The 23,533-nt window shown below is 46.2% G+C and overlaps 1 protein-coding gene across 2 annotated transcripts in view; it reads right to left on the reverse strand.

Moving 5' to 3' along the window:
* LOC114049718 (integrator complex subunit 3) overlaps positions 1 to 19,520 on the reverse strand; it is a 38,405-nt gene extending 18,885 nt beyond the window's left edge. For both annotated transcript variants that reach the window (XM_027871089.1, XM_027871088.1), the window contains exons 1-6: positions 18,775 to 19,520; positions 11,208 to 11,291; positions 10,201 to 10,284; positions 4,197 to 4,310; positions 3,925 to 4,009; positions 2,572 to 2,638 (exon numbers count right to left, since the gene is read on the reverse strand). In XM_027871089.1, coding sequence (XP_027726890.1) covers positions 2,572 to 2,638; positions 3,925 to 4,009; positions 4,197 to 4,310; positions 10,201 to 10,284; positions 11,208 to 11,291; positions 18,775 to 18,918 — 578 coding nt within the window. In that variant the 5' untranslated portion in view covers positions 18,919 to 19,520. The remainder of the gene's footprint in view (positions 1 to 2,571; positions 2,639 to 3,924; positions 4,010 to 4,196; positions 4,311 to 10,200; positions 10,285 to 11,207; positions 11,292 to 18,774) is intronic.
* Positions 19,521 to 23,533: the final 4,013 nt, after the last annotated feature.

A 23,533-nucleotide genomic window follows, 5' to 3' on the forward strand; every position in this document is an offset into this window, starting at 1 on the left:
CTGAATACAGTTCGAGTATGGCAGGTTTGCTTCTAAGATGTTCCCCTGAATCAGCACTGCCAGGCATTTTCACAACTCCCTATACACAGTGACCAGGGCTTCCTAACTCATTCTGTCTGGTACCCAATGAAGAGAAGTGCTGGATGAAAACTAGGTCTCCTTGGCCCATAACTATTATTTTATAGTTGATTATATGTTGCTTTCTAAGTTGTTTTCATGCCTCCCAAACTAGATTACAAGTTTCTCAAGGGCCAAGACTGTGTCTCCTCCCCACCCCATTATATTTTTCTAGTCAGGCCTTCTATTCGTGGCTGATATTGCTGCTGAGGGTAAGAATGGAGGCACCTGAGGTATGAGTGTAGGGAGGATAGAGGAACAGTCCTTCAGGGGGATGTTAGCCGTATGAGGTGCTCCTGTGATCCTTTCCACAGAATATCAAGCTTGAAGGCTCAGACACCTCCCCTACTCTGCTTGGGGTTAGGCTACTCTGATGCTTAGAAGCTAAAAGCAGAAAGAATCCAGAGCAAAGTAGTTCGGGGTGAAACAAAGACACTGTTAAGCCCATTTAGAGATCCCCCTGATTCCCTCCATAACACGGTGGCTAAAATAAACTACTACGAGGACAAGCTACAGTGGCCACTGGGCCCCTCAGCTGTGCCCCGTGTTCCTGCAACATACCATGCCAGTCTGGTGCCCCCATCCATCATCCCTATGTCGAGCACTGCTTGCTCTAAATCAGACAGGCCATCGATCCCATCCCCCCAGACAGTGAGTGAGTCACTTGCCCTAAATCACCGGCTGAGAAGAGGAACATGATCTTGGTGGCCAAGCCCCACTTTCCCAGGAGTCAGGGCATTTCCCTGGGGAGAAGGGGTGATGAAAGAGTTGGCTGTTTGCTGGTATACTGAGGAGAGTTGGGAGAAAGGGAGGACAGAGAGGCCAGACAGACCATTTTAAGGTCCTTCTAACTCCTATTAACTGCTTACTGAAGTTTCTCAGGGTGGGACCTTGGCTCCTGACTCTTAAATCGCGATACAAGAAAATGGAAAAAGATCTAGTGACCCTGTCAGAAAACAGGACAAAGAGGAACTTAATTCAGTCAAGCAACATCCTGACAGCAGAGAACTATATTGGAACTGCTTCCTGAAGACGAATATAAGCAGCAGCAAATGACACCAGAATAACTGCTCCTCATAACTGTCACCTTTGACACTGTAGCCTCAACAAGTCTTGGAAGGGAAATAGGGAGGGTGAAAATGCTGGAGGATGGTCTGATGTTTTTATGTCCACTCTGTGATCTACACAATTAATTTAAGGGCCAAGCCCACCAGAGAGGAAAGTCTACTAGACCAGAACCCAAGACACCAACAGCCACCACACAGAAGGGGAGAGGAGAGACCCAGACAAGAGTGAGGCTCAAGAGAGAATCTGCCACAGAGTCTCCAGCACCCAGGGCTCCTCTCTGTGGCCCAAGGTGCCTGCTGCACCGAGTCTGGGCACTAGGTGGCACTGCACCGCAGGCTGAGGCAGGCAGCCATGCCTAGGAAGAACCTGTGGACTATTAGAGAAGCTGCTTAAAGTCTCCCTGTTAATGAGCTCCCAGCATTACTGCAGGAGCCTCGAAGAACGAACACACAAAGAAAGGAGGATTTAAAAGGCATCTGTCTTTCCAGTTTCCACCTTTTAATCCTTCGCTATCATGGCTTCCACACACAGCTCAGGAAGCTGACCTCTGACCCCAGGACTTGAGACCGGTGTATGAATAAAAGGGGTCAGCAACAAGGTCAAACACCCATGTTTCTGGCCCTCCACTTGTGGGAGAAAAGCAATGGCCAGAAAGCCCAGAGTGCTCCTGGGCTTCCTCCTGACAAGGTCTTCACTAAATCCTCTGGGATCTGGACCCTTCCAAACAAGCAGAAGAAAAGGGACTAGACAGAAAACGACTCCCAGAGAAGCAAACTCCTACTACCAACACAAGTCAGCACCTTCTCTGTGACTTATAGTCATCAAGGGTGGCCTAAAGCACCGCCAGGGTAGGTGACAGAGACAGTCTTCCTGGAGCTTCATCCGCTACTTCACAGCAGCTTTACAAACAGTTCTGCAAAAACAGCTTTTGTCTCTGGGCAGGTGAGGGGGCTCAGACAGGGGCTCTCTTTTATTCCCTAACTATGACCATGGGGCTGACAGCCGAGGTGGGGAGCAGGCTCGGTACCTGCCAGGCCTGGGTGCCATGGCTGGCACCCAGCTGAACTCCCTCCCCCTCCCACCTAAAGACAAACATTCCAAGGAGGTCTGGATCAAAAATAAACCCTTATCAGATTAAACTGATTTTCTCTAGGCTTAGGGGTATTTTGGCAAGGACGCTGCTCCCTTGGACCCTGCTGCTAGCCCCATCAATTACTGCCCTTCATACCCAGAAGGCTTCTTGCTCTCTCCTTTTTCTCTAGCTCATCTTAATCCTAAAAGTTTCTATCCCCTCAGCCTCCTCAGTTAAGGAAGCTACAAGTTCCCCCTGCCCACGCCCAGCACCACACCCAGTGTGCAGCCCACCCCTCTCAGGCCAGACCCTACCTCTGCTCTGTCAGGATCTCCAGAACACTTTCTGCCAGCCAAATGTTTTTTGCAGTCACATCTCCACCTGACCCCAAAGGAGAGAGAAAATGGAGAATCAGAATAGGACCAAACATTGAGACTATGCTAACATGATTTCCTTTACCTCTTCCTCTGGATCCCCAAATTCCCATCCTACAACTTCCTTCCCAAGTGCTGGAATTAAGATGTTCTGTTCTCCCTGTGCTCTGACTAGCCTGAGACTATCAACCAAGGAGGGACCCGGATTTTCCTGGAAGCCACAGACTTTCCTATTCAGCATAGAATGGAACAGACTCAGCGGCTGGAGACTGGGTGAGGGTGGAGGTGAACAGGTTGGCTCACGCACAAACAGGACAGCAGAGGTAGGTTGTTCCAGCTGCAGATGTCCCGAGGCCTGTGTCCAGCCTCGCTGCAGGCTATGACGTGTCTCTTTCTACCATGGTTTCTAATGTCCCTTCCAGTTGGTGTCACTTCCATTTCTTGGGGCAAGATGAGCATGCAGAAAAGCCAGGCTAAAATCCTGAAGCTGAGATGGGCAGATTGAGGGTCCCAAGAAAGGAAATGGTGCCAGGAGATAGGACACCACCACAATGGTATCACAGGGCCCCCTCCCAAAAAAAAAGCATTGAATGTTCAAAAAGTTTTTTGCTGACACAAGTTAAGGTATCTAGAAAACACCCAAAGTATTCAGCAGAAGAGCCTGCATGGGAAGCACGTAAGTCAAAATGGGAAAATGACAGGATCATCTCCAAGTGTAACTCTAGACACCTCGCCTGTGCATGCATCCTAGGGGATCTGGGTGAATGGCAAAGGCAGACCTTTTCAACCACAGTGCCTACGTGGTTTGCTGGGACAGATGGCACAGATGCTGACAACAATATATAAACCTAAATGTCAAGGTCTGTTTTGTGCCATGGAGACATGGTGTGTTCCTTTGTTGGCCAGCCCCCATCAGACGTCACAACTGATAGGCAAGAGGGACAGGAATATGAGGGAGGAGTTCGGCTAGTGGTGGGAATACTGAAAGCATGGTCATCATTCCCCAGCTCTCCCTATTTTCCTGGTCTTGGCTACCAAGAAACCCTGGTGTAATGGTTGACTTGAGTGGACAAGAAGTCTCCTTTTGGGCCCCAAACAAGGCAGAGGAAGGGAAACTGGGGAAGAAGTAGAGGCTCCCCTGAGATTTTAAACCAGCCCCTTATTGTTGTCTAGTTCCAAAGAGATGCCTGTAATCACATGGAAGGAGGCTAATGATTCCTCAATCACTCCCACCCCCTCACTTTCCTGAACTTTTCCCACCCTCTTTCTCCTTCCAGTCCCCCACAGACTCACCTGCAATCTGCTTCATGAATGTCATGCAGACACCATCAGCTCCTAGAACCCCACTTTTCACCAATTCCCGGACCAACCACACCAACTACAAGAAAAATAAAATGATCACTGGAGGGTGGAACCTGAAAAGATGGAACAAGGCTGATCTTGAGGCAGATCAGCACTCAGGCACACTGAGACAAGGGCTGTGCCCTCTCAACTTCTTCCCCAGGTCCCTCCAAAGGCCCCTCTCACCTCTCTCTTTCTGGCTTCCCACTCCCCCTCAGCCTCACCTGGGTACGGCAGGTATCTTGCAGCTTCAAATACTTCTCCATAAGGATCTGATTGATCTTGTTGAGGACGATGTTCATGCCATCCCGACTAACTAGGGCCAAATCTCGGTAACACTGTGAAGTGAGGGACAGGGTGAAGGGTGGTGGGGGGATCAGACAAGCAGAGGGCAAGCCCTTCATTTTCCAGAGCCTCCCCGATCTCCACCAGGTGCCCACAAAGGCTCCAAAAGGTGCCCATTCCAGAGTTTCCCTTTTGTGCTTATTCCCTGCTTTTTCATATAGGGTAGTGGATGGAGCCATTGACTTAATAAGGTTCCACTGGAGAACAGGACATGAACTGGCCACTAAGAGGGCAGGAAAGCTTGCTGCATCGCACTCATTTCTGCCCCTCACCAATCTTTTCAGGAAGTGCCGCACTGCTGGTGAGCAAAGCCAGGCAGGGTTCACCTGCTTTTCATCTGCTGCTCAAAGGTCACAGTGGAACCGTATGATGCTCTGGGCACAAACAAGATCCTAATGAAGATTTCTAGAATTGAGCCAACTTGGCCAAATACAGAAAGTTCTGGGAGACGGACAGAGACGGGCCACTGGGACAGGAGACAGAGCATCACCCGTGTCAGTGACATGATCCATGTTTAACTATTGACCTTCTCCATCTACCTGGTCTTTGGGGGAAAAGATCCCAGAATAGGCCACTACTTAACGACTAGAGAGGGGAGTATGCCAGTGTCAGATCCACTCTCAGTTATAATCTCAAGAGGGTGTGTGTCACGATTCCCGGGGCTCTCTATTCATCATCTCTTCTCTGCTTGATGAGTGCTACCTGTAGAAATGTCCAGCAGAGAACCTCCCGTGTAGGGCTGGAGCTCCTAGTCTTCTGAGGGGCACAGGGGCTCTGTTTTTTTGTTAGCAGGCCAGTACGAGATAAGCTTACTGGTGGATACAACACCAGTTTCCCAGCTAGTTGAAGAAAGGCTACCAAGATTAGGCAGGGAAGGAAAAGAAGGTGCTGATAACATGCACTTTGCAAACCTTCAAGTGCTATATTATTATATATGGGGTTGAGAGGTAGAGGAGAAGGTACATGGAAAAGGGAAGAGTATTTTGAATGAATTTTTAGCCACCATGGTTTCCAAACCCTTTGTCTGCTACAAGCCCTCCCCACCATCTCAAAGTCTGGCTGCTCCATTCAGCTTTCTCAGAGGAAACTGGAGGCTCGTCAATTAACTCCATCCTATTGTTGCAGTCCTTTGTTATTCATCCCTGCCACAGCTGAACTGAGCAAATATGAGATACTTGGGGATCCCCAGATTTCTTCTGTCCCTGACCCTTGCTTCAGTCACTCAGAGTAAATAGCAAATGATCTGAGAAAATACCAGACACTCAGAGATCCTTAAATTTCTTCTGTATCATGACCCTTTCCTACTCTAAGTCTGATTTTTCCTTGCCCCTGTGTAGAACAGGAGAATGGGGAGTCTATGGCTGCAAACAAGGCAACAAAGATGTTAAAGGGTACCATGAGGCAACTGCTGCCAAGCTACAAATATCTGAGGAACCATCTCAGTGCTATGTGCCACAAGCAAGACAGTGAACATGTGAGGAGGCTGAGAGAGGGCAAGCAGCAGCCTGGCTGGAGACAGAGATGCTCTCGCCCAGAGATCGAGCCCTGTTCTGTCCAACTAAGAGTGAAAACTTACTTTCAATTGATACTGAATACAAAGCACCCTCAAGCCAGGGAGGCGGATGTTAGGGGTGGGAGATGGGTTCTTGTCAAAGGTTTCAGAGGACAGATCCATGCTGCTCTGAGCATTCCGCCTCAGCAGAAGGTATAGGCTTCTATACTTTCAACTATAACCACTGGTACCAAATGGCAACTGGTTAGGATGACTGTCCCATTCTTCACGTTGTTAGTCACCCTGACAAACTGTGTGCCAGACTGGCCTGGGAGAGGAGTAGGCAGGCAAAAAGGAGGAAGAACAGGGAGCTTGAAGAGAAAGGTGCCAGGGGGCATGAAGAGTACAGGTGTGATTGACACAGGGGATGAGTTTGGCCCTGTGCCCTGACAGCTCCAGACAAGAGACAAGAAGCTGTCCCACAGATGCTAGCCTCTACCCAATGCCCAAGAGTCCCCCCGAGAACCCTGCTACCTTAGAGATGCCTTCATCAAACTCGAGTACCAGTAGAGAATCTCAGGAGATAGCCGGACACCACCCCCTCTATCAACATCAAGAGTTCCTGAATCCTAGCAACATCTACCACTATATTTGATTAAAGGAGGATAGAGGGCGAGAAACAGACCCATAGGGTATAAAACAGGGGTGGGGAACCTGTAGCCTCGAGGCCTTCTAGGTCCTTGGGTGTGGCCTTTTGACTGAGTCCAAGTTTTACAGAACAAATACTTTTATTAAGCAGACTTGTTCGGTGAAGTTTGGATTCAGTCAAAGGGCCAAACTTGAGAACCTAGAGGGCCACATGTGGCCTTGAGGCAGCTAAATGGCACAGTGGATACAGTGCAGGACCTGGAGGGAAGCGAATCCCCAAGTATTTATTAAGCAAGGAACTGTGCTAAGCACTTCACAAATTTCACATTTGGTCCTCACAATAACCCTGAAAAGTACATGCTATTTATTATCCTCATTTTGCAGATGAACAAACTTCAGCAGACAGTGATTAAGTGACCTACCCAAGGATCAAACAGATAATATCTGAGGCACAGTTTGAACTCAGACCTTCCTGACTCTAGCCTGACTGCTCTATCCACTTCACCAGCTAGCTGCCTTTGTGGAGTCAGGAAGGCCTGCATTCAAATCCAGCCTCATATACTTACTGGCTGTATGTTCCTGGGCAGGTGTCGCTTAATCACTGTCTACCTCAGTTTCCTCATCTGCAAAATGGGGATAATAATAGCATCTGTCTTCAAGGGGTGATGTGAGCATAAAACAAGATGTTTATAAAGCACTCTGCAAACCTTCAAGTGCTATATATTATTATTATTAGTGACTGCTAAGGGGGCAATTTCAAATTCAGAGTGCTAAATACCTAAAATCTACCTCATTCCTTTTTTTTTTTTTTTTTAAATCACTGCTGTCTCTTTTCCTTCTATAAATGCCACCACTGAAGGCAAATACCTCTCCGGCCTCAATTCAAACCTAGCTAGCTGCACATCCTGCAGGGTCAGCCTCAGGGCCTCATGACTTCTGCCTGCCAGCAATGACCAGGGCCTATTCAGTTCCTCACTTTCTTGGAGCAGGTTTCTAATAAATTCAAGATTCAGTCTCCTCTGACACCATCCCACCAAGTCTCCAGCCAATGAAGACTCACAGAACAGATTCTTAAATCAGTTCTGAGGTTTCACTGACGTTCCAAAGGCAGAGTTAAGTCCAAATAAGCCCTTGGAAAACAGCCCCTCAGCTCTCTAATGAGCAGCCCAACACCATTATTTTCATTTAAGCAACATTCCCCACTCCGTGGCCCTGCAGAAGAAAAACAACAACAAACAACCTAGGGTAGGAGGATGAGACATTTCAAAAAAAAAAAATGGTCACCCTTTCTGGGGAAAGACTAGAGCCCAAGGGAAATGAGATGCTGACTTTTCAACCAAACCCTGATGTGGCTCAAGGTCCCTAATGAGTCACCCTGTCTTCCGGCACCCCTCCCTCAGCCCTGCCTATGTTTTTTTCACTCCCCTAAAGATTCCTCTCCAACTGGCCTTCAGTTTCCACCTCCCTGTGTCCAAGAGGTCAGATCTGAGGCTGGGCTTGGTGACTGGATCAGGGTGTTTGCTTCAGCAGCACACATACTAAAATTGAAACGATACGGAGAAGATTAGAGAGACTGAATCAGGACAGAGGGCTCTCAGCTAAAAAGCCCTGGTTTCAGAGTTTGAATCCTGGTCCTGTTGCCAACCTACTGTCCAACCTGGAGTTCCATATGCCTCATCACTCTGAGGCTTTGTTTCTTTATGTGTGCCATGGAAACAGGGCTCCTTTTGAAAGGATAGGAGACATGCCGGTCTCCTGGGAAAGCTGGAGCACCAGATAAGCATTTGCAGTGCCAGCTCTGCATGCTCCAATGTGCCAGGGCCAGCCAGAAAAGCTGAGAGCACTACCATCAGCAAGCCTTATTTATTTGCAATTACCTGGTATGATTCACATCTCAGCTTTGAAAAAATTATTCACTTTCCAACAGGCAAAAACTAATTGCATAAGTAACTAAATTAGATGTCAACTGCAATTTTAAAAAACACAACAGAAACCCAGACCTTAATCCCATCTCTACTACATCTCAACTGTGCTCACCCCCATCTTCTAGCTTGCTAGCAAGGATTAAAATGAGAGGGACTTGACTAGATCATGGTGTGGCTTGTGAACACCAAGCCGAGCTCACTTGCTCGTCTGTAGCACTCCAGATGACATATCTAGGATTGAAATGAAATGGCAATTTGCCTCAATAAGGTCCAAGCCACAGGGCAGCCTGGCCAGGCCTGGGAACTCAAAGGAAGCCTAGCATTGAACAAGACCTGACTTCAGCAGACATCTCTGCTGAATATAATGCAAACACATCTGTTTCTTCTCCCCACCTTCGGGCTCTCTACTCAGATCTGTGGGGTCCACAGACACCTTGCCCTTGATCCAAAGAGGTAGGTGGCACACTGGGTAGAGTGCTAGACTTGGGGTCAGGAAGATCTGAATTCAAATCCTGCCTCAGACACTTGCTTAACTGTGTGACCCTGAGCAAGTCACTTAACTTTTCTCAGCCTCAGTTTCCCTGTCTGTAAAATGGGCTTAATAATATTACCTGCCTTAGAGTCATTGTGAGGATCAAATGAGATAACATGTAAAGTTTTGCAAACATTAAAGTGCTATATAAACGCTATCTATTATTGTTTTCCTTTGGTTCTTGCTCTGGGAAGAGCCAAGGATGATGAGGAGAGGAAACCACTGAACTCCCCCATTCCAAATTCTTTTTTGCTGATTGCTGTTCAGTCATTTCAGTCCCATCTGACTTTTTATGACCCCTTTCCCTTTTAGGGTTTTCTTAGCAAAGATACTGGAGTGATTTGCATTTTCCTTCTCCAGCTCATTTTACAGATGAGGAAATTAAGGCAAACGGTGAAATGACTTGCCCAGGGTCACATAGCTAGTAAGTGCTCGAGGCTGGATTTGAACTCAGGTCTTCCTGACTCCAGGCCAGGAGCTCTAACCACTGTGCCACCTACCTGCCCCACCTTTTTTTTTTGTATTTTTTTTTTGGGGGGTATGTAAAACTCCAGAGAACACAGGCAGAAAGAGAGATATTAGGAAGGAGAAGATGATATTTCACTGGAAAATTACAGGTCTGAGGCATTCTGAAGGGTCAGTTTTATTCGGTCTATTTACATGCCTCCCAAGGACTCCACTTAAGCCACCCCAAAGAGATGAGAATCTTAGCTTATAAAGAGCTTCAGAAGCAGTTCAATGTGCTTCCTCAATGGGCCTACATTGTTCTGATGGCTCATCTAAACCCTGCCATGCTGCAACTGAAGCATGTTTTATCGTCAACTGCCTTGGGGAGAGACTGAATCTCTCCTTTGTGTAAGAACCTGACCTGACTTAGCAACTCTGACTGAGTTTCTGCTTGGCTTTCTCTGCCCAGAATAATCCCAGTTTTATCTTTCCTCATGGTTCCTGATTTTCCCACCCTCTTACTACCTTTTGGCTTATCTGCACTGGAGTCTGGAGCTAGGTATGGGACCCTAGGCAGAGGCTAACCAATAATGAGAATAACAGAATGATTGCACTTAGAAAATGAGGCGATGGTAGGGAGAAGGTAATGAACAACCAAATAAGGTAGAAAGATAAGAGGCTGAGAGAGAGAAAAAAAAAAGCTTTACCTACTTTCTCCCCCTTGCCCACCTGCCACAGAGCTATCCACAAAGCAGGAGACTACCCAGCCTATCTGTCAAGTAAGCTCCACAGGTCAAGATCACATCTGGAAACAACAGAATTGTGGGTGGGAATATTACCTTCTGAGCTTGGCTGGGTTCTGTAAGAACAAGGGTAAAGAGTCCTAGGCAGATCTCTTCATGCTGGGGAGGACCTTTGCACACCTGGATGTGAGGAAAGAAGGAACAGCTGTCAGTCACAGGCCAGTCAATTTTAGAAACAAATCCTCCCAGAAACCTTGAGACTCCTGGAGAACTTGAGAGGAGAAATCTCTCTCTAAGTTGGATGCAGAACTCTCCCCTCCAGTCTGTGTGGATGTAAATCATAGATCAGTAATAGGAAGAACGGAGCACCCTTTCTGAGTGAGGTTGTGAGCCTTGTCTGTCTGTCTTTCTTTCTTTTTGTTTTTAGGCAATTGGGGTTGAGTGACTTGCCCAGAGTCACACAGTTAATGAGTGCTGTGTATCTGAGACTGGATTTGAACTCCAGGGCTGGTGCTCTATCCACTTCACCACCTAGCTGTCCCCTTGTCTTGCTTTCTCAGGGGAAAGTAGGGAAGGTCCTACTACTTTCCCCAAGAGGAGGTGTAGGCCAGCTCGGTATTACTTGGGGCTGGGAGAAGTGTTTAGAATGAATAAATGATGTCACTATCTCTGATCTACACACTGACGCCCCTCAGTGCAACATGGAGCTAGGGAAAGATAGGTAGAATAGTGCAAAGAGGACTGAAGGAGATAAGATTTGGGTCTTCTGTCACAACAAACAGAATCTGAGCAAATCATTTAGCCTTCTGGGTCTGCTTCTTTATCCCATAAAATGTGGATAATATCTGCTTCACCCCAGAGGTGCTGGAGGCTCAAATGAGATAATGTATGTTTTGATAAACAGGACAAACACTATACAAATGTGAAGTAGCATCATATTAGTCAAAGAAATGTAGGGGCCCTCCTAGGAACTGAATCCAGCATGTGACTGAAAGAGGGTTTGAACTTGTCACCCAATTCAACAGCTTGTCAGCTGTTCCATGTTTTTGGTCCTATTTCCTAACAAGCACAGGTCCAAGGGAGAAAATAGCTAATGGACTCACATGGGCGTTGAGGGCATCATTGGCCTCTCTCTCGGAGACACCACCGGTCATTGATGTCACAATACTCATGCACCTTTCCAAACGCTGCAGAGAGGTGAAGGAAAACAGAGTAAGGGTATGAAAAAATGTATTGAGGGAACACAATATACCAAACCAAAACCACAAGGGGTTCTGCCTAGACCCACACATAGAGACTCTACTCTGTAGCAAATCTTAACATGCAGTTGGCCATTGTTCCTTGACCTTGAAAAGCTTTGATTTTTCTACCACAGCTAATAACAACAAACTTCAGTAAATACAGCATAGATTCAAAGTCAAGTCCAGGAACTTTGCCTCTCCCACCACCCTAATCATTTTGAGCCCTTTTGTCCTTGCCTTGGAAATTAACCCCAAATCTGTCTGAGGATAGTTTTTCACTGCTTGTCCTATCATTGCTAGAAGGGGGTGAAACCCAAAGGGAACAGGGCAGGAAGAAGGTACTAGATTTACTTCCACCTTCAGTTTGATACTATGGTTCACCACGAAGCATTTTTTGTTCAGGGATGGTTCTGTAGTCCCCACAACCAACTCAGCAACAGGGACAAATGGGTAAGAATGAAAGGTCAGCACCTCATCTTAACCACTGCCCCTCACCCCAAGGAGCCCTTGGTCTATACTTGTTCAAGGTCAACAGTTAGGAATAAAGAGCTCCCACAGCTTCAAAACTCCAAGGAGAGGGCCAGATCGAAACTTACCATGATCCCAGAGCAGTCACCTACCTCTAATCCTGAGGCTAACTATACCCCAAAGTAGGTCAGACCAGTGTGTGCCAAACAGGAATAAATTGCACTTGCATAGGTGTAAGAAGGGGGAGGTGTGAAATCATATGCAAGTCAAGCTGTGATTCCCACCCCATCCTCCATCCCCCGGGGGCTACCTACCACCAGCCAGCGCCAGCACTTTGTGGAGAAGGGGGAAGGGGAGAGAAAGAAAAGCTCTCACTGATGAAGAACACCCAGTTGAATGTTCACTCTCTTTGCGCCTTCCTCTCCACCCATGAGCATCCTTAAATATCTACAGTAACAATTGTTCCAGCCGTTAAGGACCCCAAAGGAAGTGAAGTTGTTTAAAGCTGAAAACCACCAGGTTTTCTCTACTAACAAGGAAAAGCTTCAAGTGAAGTGAAAGTGGGCAGGGGTTGAGAATAGGCAGCAGCCCCTGGGCCTCTTGGGAATCAAGAAAGTATCCCTATTCCCAAGAGGTAATCCTTAGGGATCCAAAGAAGCTGAGAGGAGAGGTAAATAACAATAGCTGGACAATTAACACATTCACATGTTGATATGGGGAGACTTGGACCCTTTCAGAACTGACCCCAAGAACTACAGGAAGAACCTTACACAATGGTGCTTTCTCAGTAACAACCAATACCCAAATGAAGTCCCAAATTGTATGGCACAGAGGAGCTAAGCCCTGGTTAAAGAGCGAGCCCTGGTTTAGGGTCTCCACCCTGCTTTCCCACTGCAAATACAAGGTGCAGGGAAGGTGGAGGTGGAGGTGGGGGGTAGGGAGGAAGATAAGGTCCTAATTTAATAAAAGTTAAGCTAAGCAAGGGGCCTAAACCCTAGATAGTTTGGTCTGTAAATATGATTGGAAGCATAAAGACCTTGAGCAGGGTCTCTCCAGCTCTTGCCCACACCCTGAGGGGCAGAGTCAACTGCACAATTTAATACCTGGGGAGGGAGGGAATGGCTTCTTGGAGCAGAGGCATGGGAAGGATGAGAAATCGGATGCGATGGAGAAGGACATTAGGAGATAGCTTCCCTCAAAGCAGTCTACTTGCAGTGACTCAAAATATGACCACTATTGTCTCCTCACACTGAGGAAATTCCTTTTAAATCAGAAATGTTCCATTTAAAATGTTTCAGGGAGATAGAAAGGCTAGATCCCCTTAGATGAACAGAGTAGTGGACAGCCACACTGATGTCACATTCCTTCCCTGAACTCTCCTCCACCCCAATTTTAAACATCCAATCATAACCTCCGACACGTGCTGGCTGCAGTAAACTCTAAGTGAGTCTTTCATGACAGCCCCTTAGAGGGCTGAGCAAATATTTACTGTCTCCAGGAGCTTCTAGTCTCATTTTTCTAGCACTAAGTGCTACCTGACCGTGGTTTCCATAACAGCCACAATGGATAGGATCTGGGGTATATGTCTTCTCTACTGAACTGATACTCAGTTCATACTTCTGGAAGACTCCTCTCTACTTTCATCCTCCCTGGTCCCTCACTCAGTTGAGTTCTGAGACTAGAGCCAGAGAGGATATCCCGGCGCAACTGTGTATATTGCTTCCTTGAGGGAGATAGCAATAAAAGTCTCAGGGAAACCAGTGGCCCTGAAGAACCAAATTCCACTGCCATGGAGAGATCAAAGAAAGGCACACAGGGCTCCTCAGTGACCGCAGAGCTCAAATGTGCCATATTCATAAACCATTTGCCAAAGAAAGTATACTTTTTTAAAAAATGAAACAAAACTGAAAAATACCAACACTTTTGTCTTCCGGGGCTCCCCATAATTCTAAGATGAGTTCTTACTGAAGGTCCTCCTCTTCTTGTTCTCTGCCCCACCCCCACTCACTACTCCCCAAATTCTGCCCAGAATCTTGCTCATGGCCTAAAGATTTGACTTCTTTGGAACCACAAGTCCCCAGCTCTTGCACTACTTACCCCAGTCCCCCACTGGGCTGACTCCTCCCTCAGCTAGGAATGAGGAAAGCTGATCAGGAATAGAGATGGCTCCTAATAACTGGTGCCAGAGTGTCAAACTTCCTAGGGATGGCGGGAAATTCACATTCTCTGAGCCTGGGGTACTCTTCACTACTGTTTCAAACCTGAGAACTCTAAAAGACCCTTCCCTCTAATCAAATCAGACTGAATACTTCATCCAATTTAGCAACCCCTATGTGTATAGATCATTCTGGCTGTATTAATGCATTTGGTTCTTAACTTTTCTTGGGCTTTTTCATGGCTGCATGTTGTCTCTGCCATTGATTTAGCTCTTCCGGGGCAAAGGGTGGGCCTCCTTCCTCACTATCCTCCTCCAGGGCCTAGTATGAGAGCTCAAATACGCTGACTGACCTTATAGAAAGCTATCCCTGCATTCCTGGGCAGCAGATGAGATCATGCAGGAGAAACAGCCACAGCCACAAAGAGCAGAAGCCAGTCATCACCATGCACTGAGTACCCACTAAGTGCAGAGCCCTGTGCTGGGGCACTGGAGGGAGATAAAGAGGGAGGAGAAGCCATAATCCCTGCCCTTGGAGAGGAAACAAACAATGGAACTTGACTTTGGTGGAATGTAAAGGCAGAGGGCAAGAAGGGAGTAAGGATGTTTGAGACATGGTAGGAAAAAAAATCTGTAGATTAGAAGAAAACACAGACCGCCTATATGGGAACATTTAAAATTCACTTCCAGACAATTTAAAAGAGCAAGGAAAAAAATGCTTCCTTCCTGCTGTCATCCTCATTGCATTTACTAGCAAATATATCCTTTGATTTCCTCCAGTGAGGTTCAGCTAAGCAGGATGGGAGGCTGCCCTAGATGTGGGCCAGGATGGATGGATACTGGTTCTACCAAAGACTAGATCTGGGGGCTCTTCATCTGGGTTTTTTTAAAACATATTTGGAAAACTGTATTTCAATGTAATTGATTTCCTTGGTAATTCTACTTACTTAGTTTTATGCATTTAAAAATGTGATTCTGCAGAGGGGGTCCATGGGCTTCTTAACCAGACTGCTAAGGGGATCCACAAAAAAAAAGTCTCCTGGGCTAGAAGATAATTTCATCACAGTCTGGGTATGGGGAAAAGCCACAGATTCCCGTCCAAATTTTTCCCCTTCTATCCCAAGTTGACAAAACTAGACAATACTTAATTATCCACAGAAAAAGAAAAGAGGAGTATGAGGCTCGTAACAGGTGGACAACACTGTGAGGTATCATGACATGAGTCAGAGTCAGAAGAGCTTGGGTCTAAGGCACAGCTTTAATCCTTCTTAATTGTGCAAATCTGGACATGTCCTTTTAACCTCTCTGAACCCCATCTACAAAATGGGGAGAACAATACTTGAATTCCCTGCTTCAAAGGCTTGTTGTCAAGAGAGCACTTCGTAAACCTCAAAGTGCTATATAATTGTAAGTGACAGCTGGCTGATGGAGCAGGGGCCATTTTTAAACCAAAGACGATCCACGGGGAAATGCTAACATCAGTTTTATTTAGTTTGGGAATGTATTAAACTATTTTAAAAAGCATATTTATTTTCCAAATTCTGTCTGCTGAATCTACTACCTACATGATTGCGGGGGGGGGGGGGGGGAGGGAGGAGGAGGCATGCCAGGGAGGATTGGCTTAGAAGCACGGTAAATAGCTGGGGAGGGCCAGTTAAAATGAAAAATTTTGTTGTGGATTATTAAGAATTACCACCTCTTCAGTCATCTGCAAACCTCTTTTTAACCCACCATTTCTGCCTCTTTTTTACCCTAATACAACATTTTCTCAACAGAGACCATCATCACTGGATTTGGAGATGGAAGATCTGGCTTTGGCTCTTCGGGCCAAAACCTCTCTTGGCCTCTATTTCATCATCTATCAAATGAAGGGAGCTGAACTAGATAATCTCTAAGGTTTCTTCCAAATTCCAACTCCAGGAATTTCACCTATTGTTCTACCTTCTTTCTTGCAGCTGCTAACGAATGGTAGCATAACTAGAAAACAGGCCTGAAAGACTTAGCCATTCTGTCCCTGGATGACTGTATCATGAGAGTTTGAGGCCTAGTAAACAGCTCAACTGTTTAAGGCCTGAGTCTTATAAAGTCCTTAGGTGGTGCTGAGTGGAAAAGATCACTTGTTCTTCACATGCACTGAGTTAACATTTACCTGAAGCCCAAAGCCTCCCTACTCACCTCATTACTCAATCCAGACCTTTCCTGGTAGCTTCCCATTTCCCTTTTTATAACCCTGAAATTCCTCTCTGCCTCAAACCTCCCTTCCTTCCATCTCTCCCTCACTCCTAAACCTATGCTTCACCCTTCCCATGATCTTCAACACTGTACCTCTTCCTGCTCTCCTATACATTACCCCTGTTCTGCCCTCCTTTTTGTCCCTTAATAAACCTGACCTTCTATTATATATACCTTGACTCCTTGTCCCACTGCCATGCGTGCTTGGCCAAATCTCAATTATGTATTACCTCACCATCCACCTTTTTCCCCCTCAATCCTCATCCTTCTCAGCAGAGGTCCTCACCTCCTCTTCTATTGTGAAACCAGGCCATCTGTCATGAGCTCCCTCTTCTTATTTTGTACTTCAAAATCCTTAGACATCACCTCCCCATTTCCTTCTCCTTTGCTCCCAAGGCCTAACTCCTTTACTCACGTCCTTGACTCTAGCCCCTGCTGTATTCTCTGGGAGCTTACCCTTTCCATCATTTTTTTTTTCTCTCTTCCCTATCTTTAATCTCTCCCTGTCTCCATGCCTGCTGGCCCCCATTCTTTAAAAAATAAAAAACCATTTAATCGACCCTTTCACACCCTCAAGGTATCTGCCTCTCTTTTTCCTTTCATAGACAAACTTAGGAAAAGCCCTCTATACTCAGTGCCTTCATTTCCTCACCTCCCAAAAACTTCTAGACTCCTTACAATCTGGCTTTCTGCCTTATCACCTGAAGAAACCACTCTCTCCAAGGTTACTAATGATCTCTCAATTGTCAAATCTGATGGCCTTTTCTGTCCTCATCTTCTTGACCTATCTGCAGCTTTGACACCTGGACCATTCCCTCTTCCCAAATCCTGTGTTCTCCCTAGGCTCTCCAGATATTCTTCTGGTTCTCCTCCCTCCGGGCACTTTCATTGTGCCATCATCTTTGTTCCATCCATTAAGCACAGGTGACCTCCCAGTTCTAGGTCCTCTTCTCTATATCCACTGAGTGACCTTATCAGTTCCCATGGGATCAATTTTCATCTATATGCAGATGACTCTCAGTTCATACACAGAATCCTAATCCCTGTCCTAAACTTCAGTTTCCCAATACCAACAGCTTGCTTGATAAATAACTCAAAGTCAATATAACCAAAATGGAATTCTTATGTTCCCCCCAGCCCATCCCTCCTCCAAATTCCTATTTTTGTTGAAGAAACCATCATTCTAATCACCCAACATAGTAAACTGAGAATTATCCTAGACTCAACATTCTCCTTCACACTTATATCCAAGTCTTGCCAATTCTAAGTGACCTCTCCCATCTGTCCCCTTATCTTTGTTTATACAGCCACCACCCTAGCTCAGGCTCTCACCATCTCTCACCTGGGCTACTGGGATAGCCTGCTAATCCACCTCCCTTCTTTTAGTCCCAAATAATCTTCCTATAGTACAGTCCTGGCCAAGTCATTCTGCTCAGGCTTCAGTGGCTCCCTATTGCCTCTAGGCTAAAATATAAAATCCCCACCACGGCATTTAAGCCCCTTTATGACCTGGCTCAAGCCCACCTTTTTTTTTTTTTTTAAGGCCTATTTCACATTAGACCCCTTTCAGTCCATTCCAGCCAAAATGGCCTCCTTGCTTATTTATAGGTGTTTCATTTTCTGTCTCTATGCTTTTCCATAGAAGCATATGCTTTTCCATATGCTTCCTGCAAGGCTGGAATGCACTCCCTCCTCACTCATACCTTTTCTAATCCTTAGCTTCCTTCAAAACTCATTTTAGGGGCCACCTCAAAAGCCTTTCCAGATTTCTCAGTTAGTACACTCCTTCCCTCTTCAAATTATATCTTATATGCTTATCTGCATAAAGTGCTAGAATGTAAACTCTTGGGAGAAGGGGGTAAGGACTCCCCCCCCTTTTTTTTTGTATCACTAGGGCTTAGCTTAGTGCCTTGCATATAATAGGGGCTTAATATATGCTTGTTTAAGTGAATGAAAATGAATTCTTGTGCTTGAGTGTGGAACCAGGGGCACTGGGAGAGACTCTTAAGTCCCAGTCCTTCATCCCATTTGAGGCAGAGCAAAAGTAAACAGACACCATAGCTTTCTCTGAGTGCCCAAACCCATTCTAAAGGTCATGGTGGCATCACTTAGCAACCAGGCCACCACAGAGTCCAGTCAATGGTGTGCCTAATGAGAGGTCCCAAGAGTTGAATGAGGTGTTCCATCAGCCCCCAGCCATCTCCAGGCTTTGGATCATGTACTCCCAGTTCACTTCCGAGATCAATATGAAAGGCCCAGGTCTTAAACAAATTAGCCATGGGAATAGCCAAGGTGAGTAGAAATGTCAGGAAGTTTGGATGACTTGGGAGATGCTCAATAGGTCTCTCACCTCCACCCCCATATCAATGTTGATTACTGTTACTATGGCAACCAGCCCCAGGAAGTTGGTCCACACTTCCTCCTCCTGGGATAGAAAATTTGGAGCAGAGTTTGGGTTCCCCTAGGAGAAAATGGAAGGAAGGCCCCTTCGCCCCACTTCTTTCAAGTGCCCCTTGCCCCCACATCCGCTCCAATCCCCCTCTTCACCCCAATCTCTCAGCTCCCCACACCTACCTCCTCTAACTCATCCTTGGCATCCAAACTGGTGGAAAGTAGCAGCCTCCCCCCTCCTGGGGCTCCTGCTCCCGCTCCTCCACCTCCCGCTGCTGTTCCCGAAGCAGCTGTTGCTGCTCCCCCCTTTCCCTTCTGTATCTCCATGGCTGGAGCCAGGAGAAGTGGGGAGATATGGGAGGCGTGGGGGAAGAAGGCCTAGAAATGGGGAACTAGGGGGGTGCTAGAGGACCACGAGGGGGGGAAGGCAGGAGAGAGGTTGGGGGGGAGAGAGGGGAAGGGTCCCTGCCCCCCCCACCCCCTCCTCTGAAAGAGGCTGCCCCTGGGGTGGGGGGGAGAAAGGGGTGATTCCTCTGGGTCCTGCCCCTGCGGTGGGGAGGGGAAACCCCTTTAGTTCTTCTCCCTAAGGTTAGGGAGTGAAGGCAAGGGAAGGGTCCTGTCCCAGCAGGGGCGGGGGGCGATTCTTCTGGCTCCTGCCCCTGGGAGGGCAAAGGAACCCCTAAGTTTCTGACCCCTAAGCTGGGAGTGGGGGGAGTCCTGTCCGAGATGGGGGGGCGGCAAACCTTTCTGGCTCCTGCCCCTAGGGTATGGGGAGTGGGACCCCTCTGGCTCCGGCCCCTAGGGGGCTGGGGAGGGGCTATGAGCGCTATAAGGGGGCACGGGGGACCTGCTGCTCCTTACAGCACACAGAGGCGGCCATGGTGGAAGGGGAGGGGGAGGAGAGGGGCACAGGCGGGCGGGCGGGGGAGAGAGGAGAGAAGGAGCCGCGGAGCCCCACCGGAAGTGCCCGGTCGCGATCCCGAAGCTTGGCCAATCGCCGCCGCCGCAATCATTCGGCGTTTCGGCCGAGTTGGCGAAGGGCAGTGGGTCGGTCCCTTCCCTGGCCGCCAATTGGATCGAAGAGGGGGAAAAAGAAGGCAGATGGACAGCCCAATAGGCCAATCATATTCCTAGATTCTACTTGGAGAGGCGGGGCTGGGCGGGGTTGGAGGGGGAGGGGAAGGAGACCAGGAAGGGGAGACGGGGCGTCTGCGTTGCGCCTGCGCGGGGTTGGTCTCACTCTTCCTTCTTTCTCTGTGTCTTTGGGCGCAGGACGGAGTTACCTCGGGCCTTCTGCGCTCTAGGGCAATGTAACTTTAAGATGTGGAAGGGTTGGGTTGGAGGGAGACCAACTCATCTCCTCTGAATTAGGGGAATATAGAAATGCAGGTGGGGAAGCGTTAATGCATAAACCTTCTACTAGCATGGAGCTTGGCGGGGGCCGTGGCCCCTGTGTGTTCGCAGAGGGAGCATTTCAGTGAAGCACGTGCACACTTCGTCTTATATTTCTCCTGCTTAAAGAGTCTAGTGATGAGCAGGGTGGGGTGATTGCCCGCCAAAGCAAATCAAACGCCATTTCCCAGGTCATGGTCTTCATAATTAGCTGTGGCTGAAAAATGTAAAGAGACACAGGACGCGTTCCAAAGCCTTTTCGGATTGTTTAGCTGGCCTTCCTTCCCCTGGCTTTGGCCCAGGCAGTGTGTGTCCCAAGAACCCAGGGTCATACCCGTATGACAGTGAGGGATTAGGGACTAGGGCTAAGACTGGCTTAAGATCTGTTAACATTTCACTTGGAATGAAAATTGGAAAATGGAGATTAAGCACCCTGTTTAAGGTAGCAAGTGTTCATCAGCATCTACATTTTTGAGATAGTCAGTAGTCCCCAGCTCCCTCACTTCAATCAATTAAAAGAAAGTGTTTATTAGGCAAAGCACTGTTTGAGGCTCTGGGGGTTACAAAGACAAATGAAACAGTCTGTACTCTCAAGCAACTTAACTTTAAACAGCATGTACATAGGTAAATGAAAAATATAACATTCTAAAAGATTTGGTTAGATTTTATGCTATTAAAATGTTTTGGTAATTGGATTTCAATATAATTGCTTTCCTTATGTATTTTGTTTTATATTTTCAAAAACATTACTCTGAAAAGGAATCCATAAGTTTCACTATACAGCCTAAGGGGTCCCTAAATGAACTTTTGAAAGTTTCCAGGAGGCAGAGGGGAAGAAACATACTAGGTATGTCTGCAAAAAGGAATGGAAACGGGAGATTTGTGGGAATGTCCCACGAAGGGCACAGCAATTTAGACCAGTATGGTTGGAATGTAAAGATCCTTTGGAGAAGGAAGAGACTGTTGGCAGGGAGAACAGAATTCTTTTTTTCTTTTTAAAGTCTAGCTAAGAGGTGATGAAGACCTGAATTAGGATGGTAGCTGTTTTAAGTACAACAGGATAGATGTGAGAGATGTTAGAGAATTAAGAACTGACAGGATTGAGAAGCTGATGGAATAAGTGTGATGAGGAAGAGATGAGAATTGAAAATGACTCCCAGGCTACAAACCTGGGTGACTAGAAAGATGGTAAGGCCTTTGGTAGAGAAAGAAGTTAACAATAGGACTGGGTGTAGGCGGAAAAGATGAGTTCTGCCTGATATTTAGGATGCCATTGGCACATCCAAGTGGAGATGTCCAGTAGGAATTTGATTAGGGAGGACTGGAGCTCAGGAGAGAGATAAGGACTGGATATTTGAGGTCTGGTAATCTGCACAGAGATGATTGAACTAATCATGGGAGCTGATGAGATTAGAAGAGATACTAGGAGAGAGTATACAGAGGAAGGATAGAGGGAGGATTCAAGACAGAACTCTAGGGTACACTCACACATAGCAAGGACACTCCATCTCCCAGCTCCAGGCATTTTCATGGGCTGTCCCCCATGCCTGGGAAGGAACCTCTCCCTCCTCATCTCTGCCTCCTGGCTTCCCTGGCTTTCTTCAAGTCTCAGCTAAAATCTAGTCTTCTATAGGAAGCCTTTCCTGATCCCCCTTAATTCTAGTGCTTTCTCTCTGTTGTTTGTTTCCAGTTTATCATGTTATATAGCTTGTTCGCATGTTGTGTCCCCTATTAGATTGTAAGCTCTTTGAGAGCAGAAATAATCTTTTGCTTTTCACTGAATCTCTAGCACTTAGCACAGTTTCTGACACATGGCAGGTGCTTAAGATTTTTTATTGACTAAATGACCTGTATGATGAATCAGCAAAGGAGACTGAGAAATGGTTGTGAAACAGGTATTAAGAGAACCAGTAGGGAGCAAAGTGAAAAACAAAACAAAACAGGGAGAACAGAGTATTCAGGAGGAAGGATGTAGATCAAGAAGGAAGAGGGCTGAGAAAAGTCGATAGATTTAGCAATTCAGAGGTCTTCTTAGCCTTTCTATTTTTAGATCAATTGCAATTCAGTAAACATATATTGAGCATTTACTATGTGTGCTAAACATTGAGATGGTTAGAGAGAGAAATGTGTGTGCAGATTTGTTTCAAACTTAAAATACACCCTTCAGATGGTTATATGTGTTAGCGAGTCTGTTTCCAATTCAGGTTTTTTCTGCAGTAACACTTCCCATTTTCTAGTAACCCTTAAAACCTACCTTTTGCTGCAGCATCAGATTCAAGATTCTCCACGTTTTTACCTCCTCCTTAGATTAGTGAGCTTCACTAAAGTCTTGCTTTGATGCCTCTTCGTGAAGTGGGTTCTTGAAAAGTATGGCAAGTATGGCAAGGAAACATAAATTTTAGCAAGTCCTGCCAAGCTAGCCTTTACCAAATGTAGAGAGGCCATTACCAGAAGGGTGGTAACTAGATGATTAATATTTTTGATTGCAGCAATTCCTTAAAGGACCTGTAAAGGCATGGAGTAGTTGAGATCTGCATAGTGGAAGGTATAATCATACTAACAGTCATACAGATTCTTAAATTATAATAAGGGAAGTATGACAGTACTGAGGTCAGCTAGTATTGTCAACATTTCAATTACATTTAAAAACAATGTAGTATTCTTTAATGTTATGTTACTTTTATTTTCATATATACCTCCCTTTTTCCCTATCCAAAGAAAAGTCATCCCTTATAGCAAATATTTTTAAAAGAAAGAGAGAAAAAAGTAAGAAAAAAAAAGCAATTAAGCATAACTAATCAACACATCAACAGAACCTGACAGTACTGTATAGATAAGGTTCCCTATCACACCCTGCAAAGGGGTCCCACACCCTACAAGAAAGGGTGAGAAGCACATATTTTCATTTCTCCTTTGGGACCAAAGTTTAGTCCTTGTTATTACATACTGCTCAGTGTTGTTTTGTTTTTGTTCTTCCATTTACATTGTTTTTTATATATACATATATATATATATATATATTGCTCCTCCCCATATATATATATGTGACTTTCCCCACTTCTGTTTACTTCACTTTGCATAAGTTCATAGAGGAAGGAAATAAGCATTTATTAAGCTCCTGACATGTGCCAGGCACTTCACAAATATCTCATTTGAACCTCAAAACAAGAACTCCTGTGAAGTAGGTGCTGTTGTTGTTTGTTGTTCATACTCAAAAGAGTACCAATGATATTACAATGTTAGGGTCAAGGTACAGTGTGTTTGTGGCTAATCAGCCAACACAAGCTTGAAAGGCTTTACCACAGGTCAGGTACTGTTTGAACATTTGGAATGGAGATGTCTCTAGATTTGCACATCTCATATTTCCTTTTGAGCCACTTTGATTCTGCTTTGCTCAAAGAGCGTAGCGCCTCCTTTAATGTGGGCACACCATGCTGGGTGGTTCTGTACTAGCATCTCCCATGTCTTAAAAAACTAAAATTCTTCAGAGAGACCTTGAGGGTGTCCTTGTATCGCTTCTTCTGACCTCCATGTGCCCACTTGCCTTGTG

Source organism: Vombatus ursinus, unplaced genomic scaffold, assembly GCF_900497805.2.
Source record: "Vombatus ursinus unplaced genomic scaffold, bare-nosed wombat genome assembly UNPS02014798.1, whole genome shotgun sequence".
Classification (NCBI taxonomy): Eukaryota; Metazoa; Chordata; class Mammalia; order Diprotodontia; family Vombatidae; genus Vombatus; species Vombatus ursinus.